Consider the following 21,014-nt stretch of genomic DNA (forward strand, 5'->3'; position numbering starts at 1 on the left):
TCTGCGCCTCCCTGCTGTGTGCACACATGTTCTCTCGCAGTCTCACTCTAAAATAAAAATAAATAAATCTTAAAAAAAACTCACTAGTTAAATATATAGACAAGTTCAGAATACTATAATACTCTAACAGTGGTGTGTAAATCACTTTTAATTCTGAGAAGTTAAAATAAAAAATTATAAACAATAACTGTAAAAATACGCAAATGAATACACAATGTAAGACGATGTAATTTGTAACATTAATAATAAAGTGTGAGGGGGCAGGGAGAAGCAAAAATGTAGAGTATTTGTATGTGATTGAAATTAACGTATCAGCTTAAAATAAACTGCTGTAACTATATGATGCTTTATGTAACCCCCATAGTAACCACAAAGGAAATACCTATATAAAAGATACACAAAAGAAAATGAGAAAAAAATCAAAACATGTCACTACAAAAAAAAAAAAAAAGGTGAATGAAACACAAAAGAAAAAACACAAAGCAAGACAGAAAAGAGGGACCAAAAAAGGTATAAGACATACTGAAAACAATTAACAAAATGGTGGTATTAAATCCTTCCCTGTTGCTATTTCAGATATAAATGGATTAAACTCCCAAATAAAAAGACACAGAGTGGCTAAATGGACCAAGGGGGGGGGGGGAACAAGATCCAACTATATACTGTCTACAAGATACATACTTTAGGATTACAGACACACACAGGTTAAAATAAGGGAACAGAAAAAGACACTCCATGCATATGGTAACCAAAACAGAGAAAAGGTGGCAATACTTAGACAAAGCAGACTAAGTCAAAAACTCAAATGAGACAAAGAAGGACATGATGGGATAATAAAAGGGTCAATACACCAGCAAGACATAACAATTTAAAAATATATGCACCCAACATCATAGCACCCAATATATGAAGCAAACACTGACAGAACTGAAGGGAGAAACAGTAGACATAGAAACAGAATACACAATAATAGTAAGGGATTTCAATATTCTACTTCCAGTAATGAATAGAACATCCAGACAAAAGACCAAAAAGGGAACACAGAACTTGAACAACACTATAGACCAAAGGAGCTAACAGAGATATACAGAGAACATTCCACCACAGTAGCAGAATACACATTCTTCTTAAGTGCAAATGAAACATTCTCCAGGATAGATCACGTGTTAGGTCAGAAAACAAGTCTTAACAAATTTAAGAAGACTGAAATCATACCAAATATATCTCCCGACCACAACATAATGAAACTAGAAATTAAATGGTAAGAGGAAAAGTGGGAAATACACAAATATGTGGAAATTAAACAACATGCTCTTAAACAACCATTTATTCAACCACTGACTCAAAAAAATCAAGAGAAATTAGAAAATATTTTGAGATAGACAACAACTAAAACACAACATACCATAATTTATGAGATGTGGCAAAATACTAAGTATTTTGGAATAAAGGATCTCAAATAAACAACCTAACTTTATTCATTAAAAAACTAGAAAAAGAACAAACTCAGCCCAAAACTAACAGGAACAAGAGAATAATTGAAATTCTAATAATCTTTAAGATAATTAAGATTAGAGCAGAAATAAATGAAATAAAAAAGGGTAAAACAAAAAAAAATCAAGAAAATTAAGAGTTCATTTTTTTAAAAAAATCAACAAAACTGAGATTAAGAATTCCTCATATCAGTGAGATCATATGATACATGTCTTTCTCTGATTGACTTATTTTGCTTGGCGTAATACCCTCTAGTTCCATCCACGTCGTTGCAAATGGAAAGATTTCATTTTTGTTTTTTTGTTTTGATGGCTGCATAAAAACAAACTGAGGGTTCTAAAGGGGGGAGCTGGGGGGATGGGTTAGTCTGGTGATGGGTATTAAAGAGGACACGTATTGAGTGGAGGGCTGGGTGTTATACGCAAACAATAAATCACAGAACACTACATCAAAAACTAATGATGGAATGTATGGTGATTAACATAATAAAATAAAAATTTTAAAAAATCAACAAAACTGAAATAACTTTAGCTGGATGAAGAAAAAAAGAGAGAAGATTCAAATAAACAAAACTAGGAATGAAAGAGGAGACATTACAACTAATACCACAGAAATACAAATGATCATAAGAGACTGTAATAATTATACATCAACAATTTTGATAACCTAGAAGAAATGGATAAATTTCTGAACCATAAGAAACAGAAAACCTAAACAGACCTATAACTCATAAGGATATTGAATCAGTAATCAAAAACCTCCCAACAAAGAAAGGCCCAGGACCAGGTGTCTTCACTGGTGAATTGAATTAATATCAGTCCTTCTCAAACTCTTACAAAAAACTGAAGAGGAGGGAGTACTTCCAAACTCTTTTTATAAGGCCAGCATTGCCCTGATAAAAAGGCCAGAAAAGGACACTACAGGGAAAGAAAACTAAAGGTCCATATTCCTGATGAGTATAGATGCAAAACTCCTCCACAAGTTACTAACAAAATGAATTCAACAACATTATCAAAAGGAGCCCAAAAAATCATACATCATAACCCAGTGGAATTTATCCTTGAGATGCAAAGATGGTTTAACCTATGAAATTAATCAATGCAATACACCACATTAACAGAATAAAGGATAAAAGTCTCATGATCATCTCAATATTTGCAGAAAAAACATTTGACAGTTTAACATTCTTTCATAATAAAAACACTCACCAAATTAAAGAAGGAATTTACCTCAACATAATAAAGGTCATATATGAAAAGCCCACAGTTAACATTTTAATCAATGGTGAAAAACCAAAAGCTCTTCCTTTAAGATCAGGAAAAAGACAAGGATGCCCACTCTTGCCACTTCTGTTCAACATAATATTGTAAGTACTAGCCAGAGCATCAGAAGTAATAAAATACTAAGGAATAAACTTAGGAGGTGAAACACTTGAATGCTGAAAACTACAAAACACTGCTACAAGAAACTAAAGAAATCACCAACAAGTAGATACATTTCATGTTCATGGACTGGAAAACTCAATAATGCAAAAATTCCCCTATCACCCAAAGTAACCTATGGTTTCAGTGCAATCCCTATCAAAATCCCAATAGCCAGTCACAGAAGGACAAACACTGCATGATTCCACCTTTATGAAATAATGTAAAGTAGTCAAACTCATAACAACAGAAAGCAGAACGGTAGGTGTCAGAGGGGGAGGGAGAGGGAAATGGGGAGTAGCTGTTCAACAGGCACAGTTTCTGTCATGCAACCTGAAGGAGTTCTAGATAATCTACAGTGCAACACTGTGCTTGTAGTTAACTATACTGTACTACACACTTAAAATGTTTAAGAGGTTAGATCTCATGTGTTTTTTACAATAAAAAAGTAGAATGAGAAAGAAAAAATCAAACTCTCAGACAGATAAAGAAATCATTGTCCATTACAAAAAGATCTTCCTGAAATAAGAAACGTACTACAGAATACACCTTTAAGGAAATGGTAGGTCTATGAAGTTGAAATAATCCATGTGGGACCAAAGAAGTAAATAATATTTTGTTCATTGTGGACCAATCACAACAAGAGTATAAAAGTGAACAATATTAGGAAATGGTAATCCCATATGATAAGCACTTCAATGTAGAATTTAACCATTTGTCAAAAAAAGAAAAAGATGAAATTTGTCAAACAATGCACAAATTGCAAGATTTGAGGCTTCTGCAATACAACAATGCATTAATCATAATCTAATAGTTATTAAAAAGTCAAGTGCAAAAAAGCCTTTATATTCCCCTAACTACAATTTCAAAAACATTTTAAAAGATGGCTATTGTACAGCATGTTTGTGAACTGAATAGACACAGACATTACTTACATTCTTTCTTTGAGTGTGCATGAAGAAATATTTGGCAAGATTTCAAATTTAATTTTTTTTTACAGACTGGACATTTTTGCTAAAAGAATTTTTTACCCCTTTTAAGCACAGCTACTCTTTCACGAGTAATTAGAATTTTTTAAATTGAATGCATTTACCAAAATATGTATCTACAGAAAGTGTCTGAAGCAAGTACTGCCCAGACATACTCAAATTTATATTTTAGGATATAAAAGAATGGTAAGTAAAATATCACCATGAAAAGTCTGTTTTAATAATGAAATATATCTAGCTTCAAAACCAAAGAATTCTAATTCTAATCTTACAATGTATTTAAAAATCTATGTATATCAATTATTTTTCAATAAAATTGGGAAACAAATATAAATTCTTCTCTCAAGATGAGAAGAGTCAACACAGTCTTACTGTTGGAAACATAAAAAGAATAACTGTGATGATCATTTGTACTTGCTATATAGTACCTTTTTAAAAGTTTGATTAAAGAAAATGCTTAACTTCTATCCCTTCTTAAATAATCTAAAAATAAATTTAAATGTTTTTCTGTACTATAGCCCCCAAATATGAAATAAAGAAATAAATTTGTTTCCTAGACCACAATCACTTAAAAATGTTTGTTTTTTAAGATTTTATTTATTTATTTGAGACAGAGAGAGAGCGCACACAGAAACAGAGTGAGAGGAAGAAGCAGACTCCCCACTGAGCAGAAAGCCTGCAGGGCTCAATCCCAGGACCCTGAGATCATGACCTCAGGCGAGGTAGATGCTTAATCAACTGAGCCACTCAGGCATCCCAGAAATGTTTCTATCAAATGTGAACCAACTTGTTTTTGGAGCTTTTTTAGGTAAACTAGAAAAAAAAAAGGCTTTCCATTTTACATGAATATTATTCTTTAGGTATATTGTATGTTACATGCCTATAATATTACAAACAAATTACTCTCCCCCAAAATAATATGAATATAAGCATGTCTATATCCTTATATGATTAATATTTGCCAAAAATTGGAGCTTTTCCATACCATGCACTTATCATAAACACAATGTTAGATTTCATGGAATGATATAAAAATAATTGACTAATAAGTACTATATTTTCAAATGTTCTCTCACTGATGGTAGAAATTTAAGTCTCTCTCAAGTGCAATTTTTAACACTTTCCCAGAGCTTTAACAATGAGAGTACTTTGACCTTTGTTTTTGAAAAAACTGAGAGATTCCCATTCAGACTCTGTACAAGAATATTCAGTTATTTATAGCAGAAAAACTTAGAAATGAACTAAACACATTGACTGATAAATGGATAAAAAAGGATGTGGTATATATATACAATGGAATATTATTCAGTCATCAAAAAGAATGAACTCTTGCCATTTGCAATGACATGGACAGAGCTAGAGTGTATTATGCTAGGCGAAATAAGTCAGAAAAGAACAAACACTATATGATTTCACTCATACATGGAATTTAAAAAATAAAACAGATGAATATAGGGGGGAAAAAGAGAGGCAAACCATAAAACAGACTCTTAACTATAGAGACCAAATTGAGGGTTGATGGAGGGAAGATGGGTGGGGGGTGGAGTACATGGGTGATGGATATTAAGGAGGGCACTTGTGATGAGCACTAGATGTTATGCTTAAGTGATGAATCACTAAATTCTACTCTATACTATATGTTAACTAACTAGAATTTAGATTTTTTTTCAAAAAGAAATGAACTAAACACACACAAAAAAGGGAAATTATTAAATGAATTATCTTAGGATACTAAGATTGCTATCATGTTAGTAGAGGATGAAAATTATACATAAAAATAATAGAATATACAACAATATGAAAATAGAGTATGAAATTATATATACAATGTTATCCTTATTTAGGCACATGAATAAGCTCTCAGACACACTGAAATAAAAAAAGAAAGGCTGGAATGAAAAAGACAAAAAACTCACTAACAAGAGTAATAATGATCATATGTGGTTTACATATATTCTTATTTTTTATGTGTCTGTATTTTCTTCCATCTCCACAATAGACATGCTGTAATTGAAAAGCAAAAGCAACAAAAAAACAAAGTATGACATTTTCCAACTGTAGATTTCTTGTTTCTAAAAAACAAAATTTATCCAGAATAAATGAAACACAAAAATACACATTCACCTCAATTCTAACATGATAATTTGACACTAAATATAACTACATTGGTATAAAAAGCAGGTTATACCAAAGTGTTAGAAAATGCAATTATTAATGGTTTCCAAATTCTATTAAGGCTTACCTTCACAAAGTTTCTGCTTCATCACCTCCCTTATTTTGGATATTGCAATATAGTCTTCCACATAAAACACGTAAGTAGATGAAGGCTTATTGGCAATTGCTCTAAGTTCTGCATCTTCTGTTTCTGAACCAACGCCAATAGCAAATAATGTTATTTTACTGTCTCTTGCTGCTTCTGCTGCATCTTTAACTTCATCTTGGGATTTACCATCTGTAAGTACTACTGCGATCTTAGTCAGAAACCGTGAGGATTTGGCAAAAAGGTAATCAAGCGCAAACTGGATGGCCTTTCCAGTTCTTGTGTTTCCGCCCAGGTAATGTATGGATTCCACTGCTGCCAACAAATTCTCTCCTGAATCATGGCTTCCAAGAGGAATCTCCAGTACAGGGTAGTCACTATACTGGACCACACCAACCTGAATAAACTTCGGTCCTATGTCAAAGTTTTTTGTGATATTGACAAGCCACTTTTTCACTATTTCGAAGTTTTCTGGGCCAACACTGTAAGAGCCATCTAAGATGAAAACTAAATCTGTCGGAGCAGTACGACAACCTAAGTGAAAAAGAGAACCATCAGAGCACATTTGTTGTATAATACGCAAAACACGGGAGGTTTTTACTCACAATCTTTAAGCAAGCAGATGCGGGGGATCCTTTCACAACATACATGTGTATCAAATCACCATGAGGCACACTTTAAATATAAATCAATCTTATATGTCCATTATACCTCAATAAAGCTAAAATTTTAAAAAGAAAAAGTAACCAGTTCATAAAGCTTTGTGAAGATTAAATAAGATATACTGCCTAGCTCATGAAAATTCTTTCTAAATGAGAGCTATTATTTTTGTTGACATTTTAAAATTCCATTGTCTTAATTTAAGGATTAATGATTCGGCTTTAAAAGTAGGAAATAAAAAATGCATGCTGTATTTGACATGATATCTAGATAGCTCTTTGTAGGGGCAGGTATTACCATAAAGCAACATTTAATTCCCCACTGAATAAATGAAAATTCAAAAATAAAGAAATAAATTATTTTCAGCTATATGCTAATAGCATTCTTTTAAGTTATCCATGAAATGTTTAGTTTAATGCTAATCTGAAGTATTTACTAAAATAAACCAATGAATGGGAGAAAGAAATTTAAAAACAAAAAATCTTTCTGCCAACTTTAGGATTCAACTAGCCAATAAAGATCCATATTCTTTGATATAGTTGATAAAAGTTTAATGAACCAAGACCACCAATGTAGTCTACTTTTGCACTACATGCAAGATCAGTGTTTAAAGATCTGATCTCTCATCTTCAGCCAATAAGACACTCATGCTAAGTGAATCTGTGTTAATGGGTATAAAGCTATTCCTTTCTCCATAGAGATAAAGATTCGTGTTTCAAGATACCAGGAAACACATGTGATCAGCACACCTGAGAGTTCTACTGGAGAACAAAAAACTATCTTTGGTGTAAGTTATACCTACACAAGTTCTAAGCACTTGTCAAAAGAAAAAAAATCTTAACTCTCTTTTCTGCAGTACACAGCATGCCTCCAACCCTGTTTTATTCTTTCAGTATATGTATATTGAATAGCTACTCTGTGCTTGATATCATGTTGGGTACCAGCTTCAAAGATGCCTAAGATATCTCAAACAGATACCACAGTCTATTTAGACAGACAACTGGCTGGTTAGGGAAAGTACAAAATATTATGAGAACATTTAGGAAGGGTAGCAAACTAACTGTTCAAAGTCAGAGTAGATCCTGTGGGAAAGCTGACAGGGAACCTGAGATCTAAAAGGAGAGCTTTAGCCAGGTGAAGAGGAGGGCCTTTTAATCAGAGGGAATAGTAAGTACAAAGGTCCAGAGGTAAGAATTGAACACAGCCCAACAGACAAAGTGGTTTGTTTAATTCTGACAGTTTGAAATGGCCAACAGAGTACATTGAAAGGAATGGCTACACTTCCTCTTTCTCTCAATTCTGCACTTAAAGCAGCAAAAATACCATTTATGGCCCATCAGATAAAGATCATATGTCCCTTGAGAAGGTAAGTTGGAAAAGGGTGAGATGAGTCAAGGTAATATAATAACAAATTTTAAGTTTTGTGTTTCTATTCATATTAATGGTCTCCCTTAGTAGTGATCAGATGCCCAATATGATTTATTTTCTGCAGACATTACAAATAAGATATCATAATTGCAAAGGACAGTCCTGGAGGATAAAACAACGTTCAGTGACAATTAGTATTTGTATTCCTGCATTTCCTTAGAAGTAAAATCAATCAATCAATCTCTCTTTCTCTTTCTCTCTCCTTTCCTTTCCATTCTTTTCCTAATATTTGTCTATTTCCATACCTGGAATGATGACAAGGCTCACACAAAGATGCCTCAATTTTAAAGTTAACTCACCCATCACAGTAACCAGCAAAAATAAACACTATTGTCAGGTGAACATATAATCCAGAAGTTACCAAAAATTTTTTTAACTGCCAAAACATGAATTTATCTCAAAAATGTAACCATGATTATGATATCACTCTTAAGGTGGCAGTGAAGTCCAAAAAAGCATGAGGAACACTATTCCAACCTCCTTTCGCATGGTGAACACTGCCAGAGTTCAGGCCAGGGACAGCAGAAATGGAATTCTTCCCCAAAGACAAATTTTCTAACCCTAGGGAATGCAGGTCTTCTGGTTTTATTGGACACTGGACTGGGATTAGAGACATATGCTTTTGTTGGGCTTTTGTGGGAGAAACAAAAGGACAGGCAAGTTATGTTTGCAAAGTTCTTCAGGGTTGTCCTTCCTCACTATTATGAGACTCACTGTCTAGACCTACTAGTGCTTGTGTGCCACTTGATTCAGTGTTTATAAACTCTTACAGGGTTATTCTTGGTCCTTCATATCCCTTTCTAGAGCCATGGACCATATATTTCATAACTGCAAGGTTAGCCAAGAGCATGAGTACAAAAGCAAGTACTGCCATTTACAAAAACTAGACAAAATACCACTCCAAAAGACCTCTTCTTGGAGAGATGAATCACCAATGTCATAGAAAAAAAAAAAAAGGACTGAAGATCAAAGGCATAGTTCAAATACTAGTTATAGCTCTAACCAGCTGTATGATATTAGGTAAGTCCCTTAAGTTTTGTGAATCTCTTTCCCTACTCAAAAAACAGAGAAAAGAATATCTACCTTGTACAGTACTTGAGTGGATTAAACTATAAAAAGTTATGCAAACATTAAATTTATTATTAATAAATTTTAAGCTAAATCAAGCTGTCAAACCATATGATTTAAGTGCTGGAGAAACCATAATTAATTTACAGTATGGTGTTTATGCATTTTAAAATATGATCATAAGCCAACTTTTTTAAATCTGTAAATAATGGCCTGGGTAGCAGAAGTGCAATATAGCTCTCCTTCTCTAATGCAAGCTCTCCTATACACAATCAAAATAATAGTCACCATCTACTGAGATGTCATTGTGCTAAGCCATTAATATGCGTTATCCTGTTTACATGGATTATCTCATTATCTCTATGCGATAACCTCATAGGATGGTCCTAATAACCCAATGAGGTAGGCACTTAATCTCCATAACACTAAACTCTAAATGGCTGAGCATAAACTCAATAGCAGACCATTTATTCCAAAGCCTGGTGGTTAAAAGAGAATAAACAATTACCAGGGAATTTTCTCAAAATTAACTCTGAAAGAAGGTTTTCCTCTCAGTTAATATGTAACATAGCAATTCATTTCATTTTAGGGAATTAGAGCATCAAAGACAGAAAGAATAAGGTCCTTAAAAGAACTGCTTGAGCTCCCCTAATTTAATTTCCACAATCAATTTGTTGGTAACAAAAACATTCATAGTTCTTACTTGATCTTATTTCCCCATCTTCAGCTAATACAGAATTCTGAAGAAGCAGGACCAAAACTATCCAAAGAAATGAAATATGGTGAGCCATGCTTCTGTTTTCGTTCTAATATTTTGGTTTTAGGATTCCTAAAAAGAAAAAAGAGAAAAAAGGAAAGTTAAACACATTAGAAAAATAAAGACAAATACCTAACCATTATAAGTTTAAATTTTTTCATTGTAATACTCAGAGTTTTTACTGGCCTTAGAATAATTTATGTCTAAAATAGCCGTATTTTAATAAAATAAAGGACAAGAACCATATGATCCTCTCAAATGATGCAGAAAAAACATTTGACAAAATACAGCATCCTTTCTTGATTAAAACTCTTCACAGTGTAGGGATAGAGGGAACATACCTCAATATCGTAAAAGCTATATACGAGAAGCCCACAGCAAATATCATTCTCAATGGGGAAACACTGAGAGCTTTTCCCCTAAGGTCAGGAACATGACAGGGATGTCCACCCTCACCACTGCTGTTCAACATAGTACTAGAAGTCCTAGCCTCAGCAATCAGACAACAAAAAGAAATAAAAGGCATCCAAACTGGCAAAGAAGTCAAACTTGCGCTCTTCACAGATGACATGATACTTTACGTAGAAAACCCAAGAGTCTCTACCCAAAAATTGCTAGATCTCATTCAGCAACGTGGCAGGATATAAAATCAATGCACAGAAATCAGTGGCATTTCTATATATTAACAATGAGACAGAAGAAAGAGAAATTAAGGAATCAATCCCATTTTCAGTTGCACCAAAAAAACCATAAGATACCTAGGAATAAACCTAACCAAAGAGGTCAAGGATCTGTACTCTAGAACACTCATGAAAGAAACTGAGGAAGACACAAAGAAATGGAAAAACATTCCATGCCATGGATCAGAAGAATAAATAATGTTAAAATATCTATCCTACACATTCAATGCAATCCCTATCAAAATACAATTGATATTTTTCACAAAACTGGGACAAATAACCCTAAGATTTGTATGGAACCAGAAAAGACACCAAGTAGCCAAAGGAAAGTTGAAAAAGAAAACCAAAGCTGGTGACATCACAATTCTGGGCTTCAAGCTGTATAACAAAGCTATAATCATCAAGACAGTATGGTACTGGCACAAAAAGACACACAGATCAATGGAACAGAATAGGGAACCCAGAAGTGGACCCTCAACTCTATGGTCAACTAATCTTTGACAAAGCAGGAAAGAATATCCAATGGAAAAAAGACAATCTCTTCAACAAATGGTGTTGGGACAATTGGACAGCCACATGCAGAAGAATGAAACTAGAGCAATTTCTTACAGCATACACAAAAATAAACTCAAAATGAATGGAAGGCCCAAATGTGAGACAGGAATCCATGAAAATCCTGGAGGAGAACACAGGCACAATCTCCTTAACTTCAGCCACAGCAACTTCTTGCTGGACACTGTCTCCAAAGGCAAGTGAAACAAAAGCAAAAATGAACTATTGGGATTTCATCAAGATAAAAAGCTTTTGCACAGCAAAGGAAACAGTCAACAAAACTAAAGGGCAACCTATGGAATGGGAGAAGATATGACATATCCAATAAAGGGCTAGTATCTAAGATCTATATAGAACTTATCAAACTCAACACCCAAAAAACAAATAACCCAGTCAAAAAATGGGCAGAAGACATGAAGAGACATTTCTCTGAAGACGACATACAAATGACCAACAGACACATGAACAAATGCTCCACATCACTTGGCATCAGGGAAATATAAATCAAAACCACAATGAGATACCACCTCACACCAGTCAGAATGGCTAACATTAACAAGACAAGAAACAACAAATGTTGGCAAGGATGTGGAGAAAGGGGAACCCTCTTACACTGTTGGTAGGAATGCAAGCTGGTACAGCCATTCTGGAAAACAATAGGGAGGTTCCTCAAGACGTTAAAATAGAGCACCCTATGACTCAGCAATTGCACTACTAGGTACCTACCCCAAAGATACAAATGTAGTGATTCAAAGGGGAAACTGTACCTTAATGTTATAGCAGCAATGTCCACAACAGTCAAATTATGAAAAGAGCCCAGATGTCCATCAACAGAGGAGTGGATAAAGATGTGATGTGACGTGTATATATATAGACGCACACACGCACACACAATGGAATATTACTCAGCCAACAGAAAGGATGAAATCTTACCATTTGCATCGACATGGATGGAACTGGAAGGTATTGTGCTAAGCAAAATAAGTCAATCAGAGAAAGACAATTATCATATGGCTTCACTCGTGTGGAATTTAAGAAACAAAACAGACGATCATAGGGGAAGGGAGGGAAAGATAAAATAAGACAAAATCAGAGAGGGAGAGAAACCATAAGAGACTCTTAACTATAGGAAATAAACTGAGGGTTGCTGGTGGGTGGGGGATGGGGTAACTGGGTGATGGGCATTAAAGTGGGTACATGATGTAATGAGCACTGGGTGTTATATGCAACTGAGGAATTACTGAACTTTACATCTGAAACTAATGATATACCATATGTTAATTAACTGAATTTAAGTAAGTGAAAAAATAAAAATAAAATAGCCATATTTCAAATATATTAATGCAAGAGGACAATGACTAGGAGCTGAAGAAAACCATGTCTTTTAATTCATAATTATCTTGGAAAAGTATAAACTTTTCTAAAACTTTAGGCTTTGCTGAAAATACTTACTAGAATTCCTCCTCGGGCATGGCCTATAGAGCTTTACCACATTCTTTTCGTTATCTTAATGGTAGCAAACATTTTTCTCTAAAAAATGGGTTTGCATTTAAGAAACACTTAAAGGGTATTTGGTTAAAATATTTATGTAATAAAGCTAAGTGATAACATTTAATTTTTTAATAGGGTGTAATTATAAGCACTAAGATCTATTTTATTTGATTCATAAACTCAGTTATATGATTTTAATTGTCTTCTAAGTTAGTCCAAGGACTTTATCTCTGGTTAGAATGTGGAAAGTTGCTAGAGACTATCACTCCCACTAATAAGAACATGCCAGATAAACTATAAAACTGTAGTCTTTTAAACGCAATAGAAAAGACAGGATTTAAAGAAACCTAAATGAGCAAAGTTCCAAAAATCATTAATCCTTTATAAGATAGAAGAGATTCTGGGCTGATTTCATCCCTAGCAGAAAGGGAATACTCCTCAGGAGGAGCAGGAATCTGCACAGCACGGGAGAAGCCAACCAAAGCTTGTGTGACCGACTAGAGTCCTGCAGGGTCCCAGCCACAGAATGAGTATGCCCCCACCCAGTAATTCTTCCCCATGAGCCTTAACAGAGTACATGGAACAGACAAGTAATACAGAGAAAATTGAGAGCACTATAAAACAGCAAGAGACATCTTGTACCTTCCTCCCCCTGTTCAGGTAACCCACAGAATTGCTCAAATACAAATCTTTGGCTTGCTGAAGCCTGGGGGAGAAGCAAAAGAACTGAGAAAAGTCCCTCCAAGGCACTCTAGTCCTTCACCACAGTGGAGAGAGAGATCTCAAAAAGCAGAAAGCCAAACGAAGGACAAGAGAGAAAAATAAAATTTGGAAATACAAAAAGGTGGAAACCATACTGACAAGCTGAAAGAAATCTCCCAGGGGTCTGCCAAGATACGAGAAAAAGCAAGAAAAATCTGATGTCTGATCAGGATTAAAATGTTCAGTATAAGCAGATCCAGAGATATCTAAATATCAGAAATATCAAACAGGGCCTGTAAAGTGGTTATCATAAATATGTTAAAGGATCTAATGAATAAGATGGACAACAATGGGCAAAAATATGATAAATTTCAGGAGAGATGGAAACCTTAAAAAAGGTTACAAGCTGAAATGCTTGCCATAAAATATATATCAAAAAAATAATTCATACAAGGGGCTTACCTCCATACATCAGAGGAAAGGATTAGTAAACTTAAAGATGTCAATAGAAATTACCCAAAATGAAACCCAAAAGGGGGTTGGGAGAGAATGATAAAAGGAACAGAGCATCTGAAATCTATAGAACAGTATCAAGTGGTCTTGATTTAGCAAACAAGCCATTAGCTTTTCAGATGGAATGGAGAAAGTGAATATTTGAAATACCTGAAAATACAATAGCCAAAGATTTTCTAAATTGACAAAAGCTACCAACAATCAGATCAAAGAAGTTCAACAAACCCCAAGCAAGATAAAAAGTGAGTCATACCTAGGTACATCATATTCAATCAGTATCAAAATAAAAGAGAAAATTCTTAAAACCAGCCAGAGAAAAAATATTGCATACAGAGGGACAAGAGTTCAAATTTTAGATGGAAATTTCATGGTAATATAAAGGGTAGATCAGAAAGATAAAAATTCTAAATGTGTAGACATCTAATAATAAAGCTTCAGAATACATGGAGCAAAAAATGGGAACTAAAAAAAATTCAAATCAAAATGTTACATTTTAACACCCAGTCAGAGGAGCATCCAACTCTTAATCTTGGGGTTGTGAGTTCAAGTTCCCCGTGGGGTGTAGAGATGACTTAAATAAAAACTTTAAAAAGCATTTTTCAAAGAATGTATGGACTATAAAACAAATTAAAGTAAAAGAAAAAAATAACTGATGAAATAAAAAACTGGAAAAAAAAAAGTAAATTCTTTGAACAAATGAACATTCTTAGAAATCCTAGCAAGAATAACCAATAAATAAAACAGAAAACATAAATTACATGAGTCAATATTGAAATAAGGGATGCCACTACAGACCCTACAGACATTAAAAAAATAAGTAGACAGATGAAATAAACAAAATTCTAGAACACACTACCTATAGAGACTGGTCTCAATTGAAATTCTCTATTAGAGAAATCAAATGTTTAAACAAAAATTTTCCCATAAAAAAAAAACAAAAACAAAAAAACCCCTCCAGATCCAGATAGTTTCACCAGTAATTTCTATCAAACATTTAAGGAAAAAAAAAATACTAACCAAAATATTTCATGACATGAAATTAAAAAAACAGAGGTGAAATGAACTCTCCCCAACTTTTTGTATCAGGCCAATGTAACCCTAATAGAAAACTAGACAAAGATATTACAAGTTAAGAAAACTATTGTCCATTATCCCATGAAAAAGGATGTAAAAATGCATAAAATATTAGCAAATTAAATCTAACAATATATAAAAAAGATCATTACCAGGTAAACTTTATCCTAGAGATGCAAGATTGGTTTAACATTCAAAACTCAACTGATGTGATTTACTATAAGAAGAGACTCAAAAAGAAAAATCAATGAAGATCTCAATTTATACATCAAAGGCATTTAACAAAATTTAACACCCATTCATGGTAAAATTCTCAGCAAACTATAAATAGAAGGGAACTTCTTCAACATGATGAATGCCATGTATGAAAAATCAACAGCTAACATCATAACCAAATGGTGAAAGCTGACAATTTCTCCCCCATATTGGTAAGAAGTTAGATATATTCTCACATCACTTCTATTCAAAAATGTACAGAGAGTCCTAGCCACTGTCATATTCAAAATGAAAAATAAAAGATATAAAGCCTATAAAGGAAAAAATAAAACTATAACTATTTATAGACAACATGATTTTCTACGTAGAAAACTTTTTGAAATCTACCAAAACATTAGTAAAACCAGTAAGTCATTTTAGCAAGGTCACAAGACACATGGGTAATAGGGTTTTTGTTTTTTTTTTTTAAGCATATCTATATACTAGCAACAAAACTGGGCAGGGGGAGAGAATGTAATATTATATTTAATAGTATCAAAAACATCATAAACCTAATGAAAAATATGAAAGACCTCTATACTAAACATATAATACACTGTTGAAAGAAATTAAAGAAAGCACGTAAAGATCTACATTCATAAATTAAAGACTCAGTAGGGGCACCTGGGTAGCTCTGTCAGTTAAGCAACCAACTTTTGATTTTGGCTCAAGTCATGATCTCAGGGTCATGAGATCAAGTCCCAAGTCAGGCTCTGCACTCAGCACAGAGTCTGCTTGGGATTCTCTCTCTTCTTCTCCCTCTGCCCTTCCCCCAGCTCATGCTCTATAAATAAATTAATTAATTAAATAAATAAATTAAATAAATAATCTATCTTTAAAAAAAAGACTCTGTATTGGTTACATGTCCATCCTTGTTAAATTGACCTATAAATTCAACACAATCCTGATCAAAATCCCAGCAGTTTTAAAAGAAAGTAACAAACTTATTCTAAAATTATATAAAATGCAAATGATTTTGAATTAGAAAAACAACCTTAAATGAAGAACAATCTTCAATAAAGAACAATCTTGATTAAGAAGAACTAAATTGGAGAATTTATACTACCTGATTTTGACTTACTATAAAGCTCCAGTAATAAAGAAAGTATGCTATTCGTGTAGGATAAACACAGAATGAAACCCAAGAGAGTTCAGAAATAGACCCACACTTACATGGTCAACTGATTTTCAATAAAAGTGTCAAGGTAATTGAATAGGAAAGTCTTTCCAATAAATGGTGCTGGATCAACTGGATAAACACAATAAAATGATCCTTGACCCCATCTCATTGCACATACAAAAATTAGATAAAGCATAGATCTAGATGTAAAAGCTAAAACTGTTATGCTTCTAAAAGAAAATTTAAGAGAATATCTTCATGACCTTGGGAGTAGGCAAATTTTCTTAGGACACAAAAACCACTAGCAATTTTTAAAAATTTAAACATTAGATTTCACCAAAATTGAACATTTCAGTTCCTCAAAAAACACCATTAAGGATACAAGCTAATAGGGACGCCTGAATGGCTCAGCTGGTTAAGTGGCTGCCTTTGGCTCAGGTCATGATCCTAAGGCCCTGGCTTCTCCCTCTGTCTGCTGCCTGCTTCTCCTTCTGCCTGCCATTCCCCTTCTTGAGCTCACTCTCTCTCTCTCTCTGATTAAAAAAAGAGAAGAGAGACCACAAGCCAATATTCCCCAAAAAAATACTTACAAAAAATGACCCACACCCAGAATATATACATTTTTTAAACTCTTACAGTATTACTCAGCCATAAAAAATAAAATAAAATCTTCCATTTGTGATGACATGGATGGACCTAGAGGGTTATTATGCTAAGTGAAATAAGTCAGTCAAAGAAAGACAAATACCATATATTCCATTTATATGTGGAATCTAAAAAATAAAACAAATGAATAAACAAAACAGAAACAGACTGATAGATACAGGAAATAAATTGCTGGTAACCAGATGAGGATGGGGTTGAGGGGCAGGTGAAATAGAAGGGGATTAAGAGGTGCAAACTTCCAGTTACAAAGTCAGTCAGTCACAGGATATAACAGCATAGGAATATAGTCAATGACACAGTAATTACTGTGCATGGTGACAGATGGTAACTACACTTATCATGGGGATCATTTTGTAATGTACAAAGATATTGAATCACTGTGATATATACCTAAAACTAAGAGGGTATTTATGTCAATTATAGTTCAACAAAATAAAAATATCTTTTAAAAAATAAATTTTTTTAAAATAATTTTTTTAAAGATTTTATTTATTTATTTATTTGACAGAGACACACACAGCAAGAGAGGGAACACCAGCGGGTGGAGTGGGAGAGGGAGAAGCAGGCTTCCAGCTGAGCAGGGAGCCCAATGCGGGGCTCAATCCCAGGACCCTGGGATCATGACCTGAGCCAAATGCAGATGCTTAATGACTGAGCCACTCAGGCGCCCCTAAAAAAAATAATTCTTGGGGATAAAAAAAAACTTCCTAAAAATCAACAATAAAAAAGAAAACATTTTTTTTAAATGGGTAAAATCTTGAGCAGACACATTACATAGGGAGATACAGAAATGGCCAACATATTAAATAGCACTCATCATTAGTCATCAGAGAAATGAATGTTAAGACCACAATAACATTTCACACCCACTAAAATAGCTAAAATTGAAAACTGACGGTATCAAATGTTTTTGAGACTATGTGGAAAAATTGGAATTCATACATTGCTGGTGGGAAAATGAAATAACCACTTTAGAGAATTGTTAGGGTCAGTCTCTTAGAAAGTTAAACTATGACCAGCAATTCCCCTGCTAGGTATATAACCTAGAGAAATGAAAACTTGTGCCTATAAAAAGACTTTAATGATGTTTATAGTTTTATTCATAATCATCCCAAACTAAAAATGACTCAAATGCTAGCAACAGGAGAATAGATAAATAAGTTGTGCGGTATATTCACATAATGAAATGACACACAACAACAAAAAAATAATGAACTACTGTTACACCCAACACGTGAACAAATTTTAGATATATTCAACTTAAGAAGCCAAACACACAAAAAAAAAACACATAACGGCGCCTGGGTGGCTCAGTTGGTTAAGCGACTGCCTTCGGCTCAGGTCATGGTCCTGGAGTCCCGGGATCGAGTCCCACAACAGGCTCCCTGCTCAGCAGGGAGTCTGCTTCTCCCTCTGACCCTCTCCCCTCTCATGCTCTATCTTATTCTCAAATAAATAAATAAAATCTTTAAAAAAAAAAAAAAACAACACATAAAACATGATTCTAGTTTTATGAAGTCCCAAATAACAAAACCAATCTATGGTGTTAGAAATTAGGAAACATTTGCCTTAGATGAAAGAATTCAACTGTAAAGTGGCAAAAGTAAACTGGCTGGGTCAGAGAAATATCCTACATTTGCAGTGATGATGTTCAGGTGTATAAATTTGTCTAAGGCCATTAAACTTATAGCTTGACAACTATATAATTTGTTGTATAAAAATTATACCTCAATGAAAAACAATCAATTCAGTATCATCACTGTTGTTTTTCACATTAGGCTGTCCCCTCTGGACAAAGAGCTATAAAGGCCAAAAATGTCAGTGAGAGGCATTTTTGGTGAGTCATCACCAGGATGTGCTGTTTTATGGCAATAATGTGTGCTAATAAATATTGACTAACTTCTTCCCCAAAAGCCTCAAAGTTATTTTCCCCCTCTACCATAGTCATCTTCATTGTTTCTATGTAGTTTCTAATTCCTTCAGAATTCTTGGGCTAAAGTTAATTGTCTAATTTTATTAAATTCTAGATTGGCAACCATTCAAGTAGACCACATGAAAAGGGCATTAAATATATGTTACTGTCGTGTTATTTAACCTTGGAAACATAACTGGTATGTTTCATAAATGTATTTTATAACTATTTCATTGTACATATGCTTAAGTGCAATGCATATAAACTGAGGCATACCAAATTTTAACATTTACTTCAATCACCTGGGGAGTTTGTTAAACACATGGATGCCCTAGCCCTACCCAATAGCTTCAGGTTGTAGAGCAAGGGACCAAACATTTCAAAAAATAAAAAAAATAAAAAGCTTCCCATATCCATATGCTAATGTATACCAAAGTTCTAGAAATCTGGTATAAGATAATGCAAAAATTATACATATAGAAAAATTTAAAACTCCTACAGTTCCTATTCTCCTGGTAGAGAAATAAGTTAGCAATCCCAAATAGGAAAGCATTACTCAGAGAATCTCCACAAGCAAATATGTGTAAAGATTTGCTACTCAGAGAGGGGCTCATATGCCACCTTTACACATGGAAAAATCTGTGTTGGAAAAATGTAACCTTTTAATGCTATATAAATAATTCTTGGTAGATGAACCATGAGAGACGATGGACTCTGAAAAACAAACTGAGGGTTCTAGAGGGGAGGGGGGTGGGAGGATGGGTTAGCCTGGTGGTGGGTATTGAGGAGGGCACATTCTGCATGGAGCACTGGGTGTTATGCACAAACAATGAATCATGGAACACTACATCTAAAACTAATGATGTAATGTATGGAGATTAACATAAGAATAAAAAAATAAAAATAATAATAATTCTTAATAGATAATGAGAAAAGAGGGAATTACTTTTAACAGAATGTAGGAATGTAGGAATTTAAACCATGCTCCTTTGCTAATGTAGATATACACAGCTAAATGCACACCAAACAATCTAGCTTATAGATTTACCACCACCACTAACTACAATTTAATAGCTTTCTTATAATGTTCGGGAAAAAAAAGGAAATTGATGATCTATAATCATCCTCTCAACTACAGAAATAATGATCCATATTCTCTCACCTCACAATTGTGATAACAAAAATACAGAGTTTACAGTGCTTGAGACAACACTTCATTTAATCTTGGTAAGTGGTGAAGAAAACAAGGCTTGCTTAGGTAGCATGGCCTCCCTGTCACATGCACTCCAATAAGCCTCAGACCCAAAGGTTCTGGGAATTCAGAAGTGACCAAACTAGATAAGGAATTGGCTTTCATGTCGTTCCTGCTTCAGAGACTAAATAACTGAGTGAGAGAATTTCATATAATGTTAGGTGCTTTGAAGAAATACAAACAGTAATGTAGAACTTGGGGCCAGGAGAGGAAGGGCTCCTTTAGATCTAGATGTCAAAGGAGGCCTCTAAAAAGATGCCATTTGGGCTGACAGTTGAGTCACGTGAAGGAGCCATCCTTGCCCAGAATGGAAGACAAACTTTCCCTTGTGCGGATGGAATAAGTTTGGCTAGTTCTATGAAGAGAAGAAAGGTCAGTGAAGCATGAGCGTAAGAGCAAGAGCAAAAGACGGCAAGAGCTAAAATGAAGTACCAAGGACCACATGAAGTTGTTAAATTTAGAACTGTCTTCCCTAAATGCAAAGTGAATCCAATGGAGGGTTTTAAGCATGGGTGTCTCACGATCAGGCTTTACACATTTAGTGTATCATCTCACTTCCCAAATCAAAGAGCTTTATAGATTTTAACAGTTGATTCTTCAGAGAAAGCAAGAGAGAGATCAATTGTTCAATTATTATCCTTTTTTACTTTTCATATCTCTTCCATTTCTTTACCCTTTGTGTTGTATCATATTCTACTATCACAGTCTCTGATATTTTAC

General features: G+C 34.1%; 1 protein-coding gene across 1 annotated transcript in view; it reads right to left on the reverse strand.

The window, feature by feature from the left end:
• Window positions 1-21,014, reverse strand: part of COL21A1 (collagen type XXI alpha 1 chain) — a 233,169-nt gene that overhangs the window by 122,610 nt on the left and 89,545 nt on the right. The window contains exons 2-3 of the mRNA XM_034991134.1: window positions 10,024-10,149; window positions 6,147-6,698 (exon numbers count right to left, since the gene is read on the reverse strand). Of these exons, the coding sequence (XP_034847025.1) occupies window positions 6,147-6,698; window positions 10,024-10,111 (640 nt within the window). The 5' untranslated portion in view covers window positions 10,112-10,149. The remainder of the gene's footprint in view (window positions 1-6,146; window positions 6,699-10,023; window positions 10,150-21,014) is intronic.

The sequence above is a fragment of the Mirounga leonina genome, unplaced genomic scaffold, assembly GCF_011800145.1.
Source record: "Mirounga leonina isolate KUSES-001 unplaced genomic scaffold, KU_Mleo_1.0 Mir_53, whole genome shotgun sequence".
NCBI classification, from domain to species: domain Eukaryota; kingdom Metazoa; phylum Chordata; class Mammalia; order Carnivora; family Phocidae; genus Mirounga; species Mirounga leonina.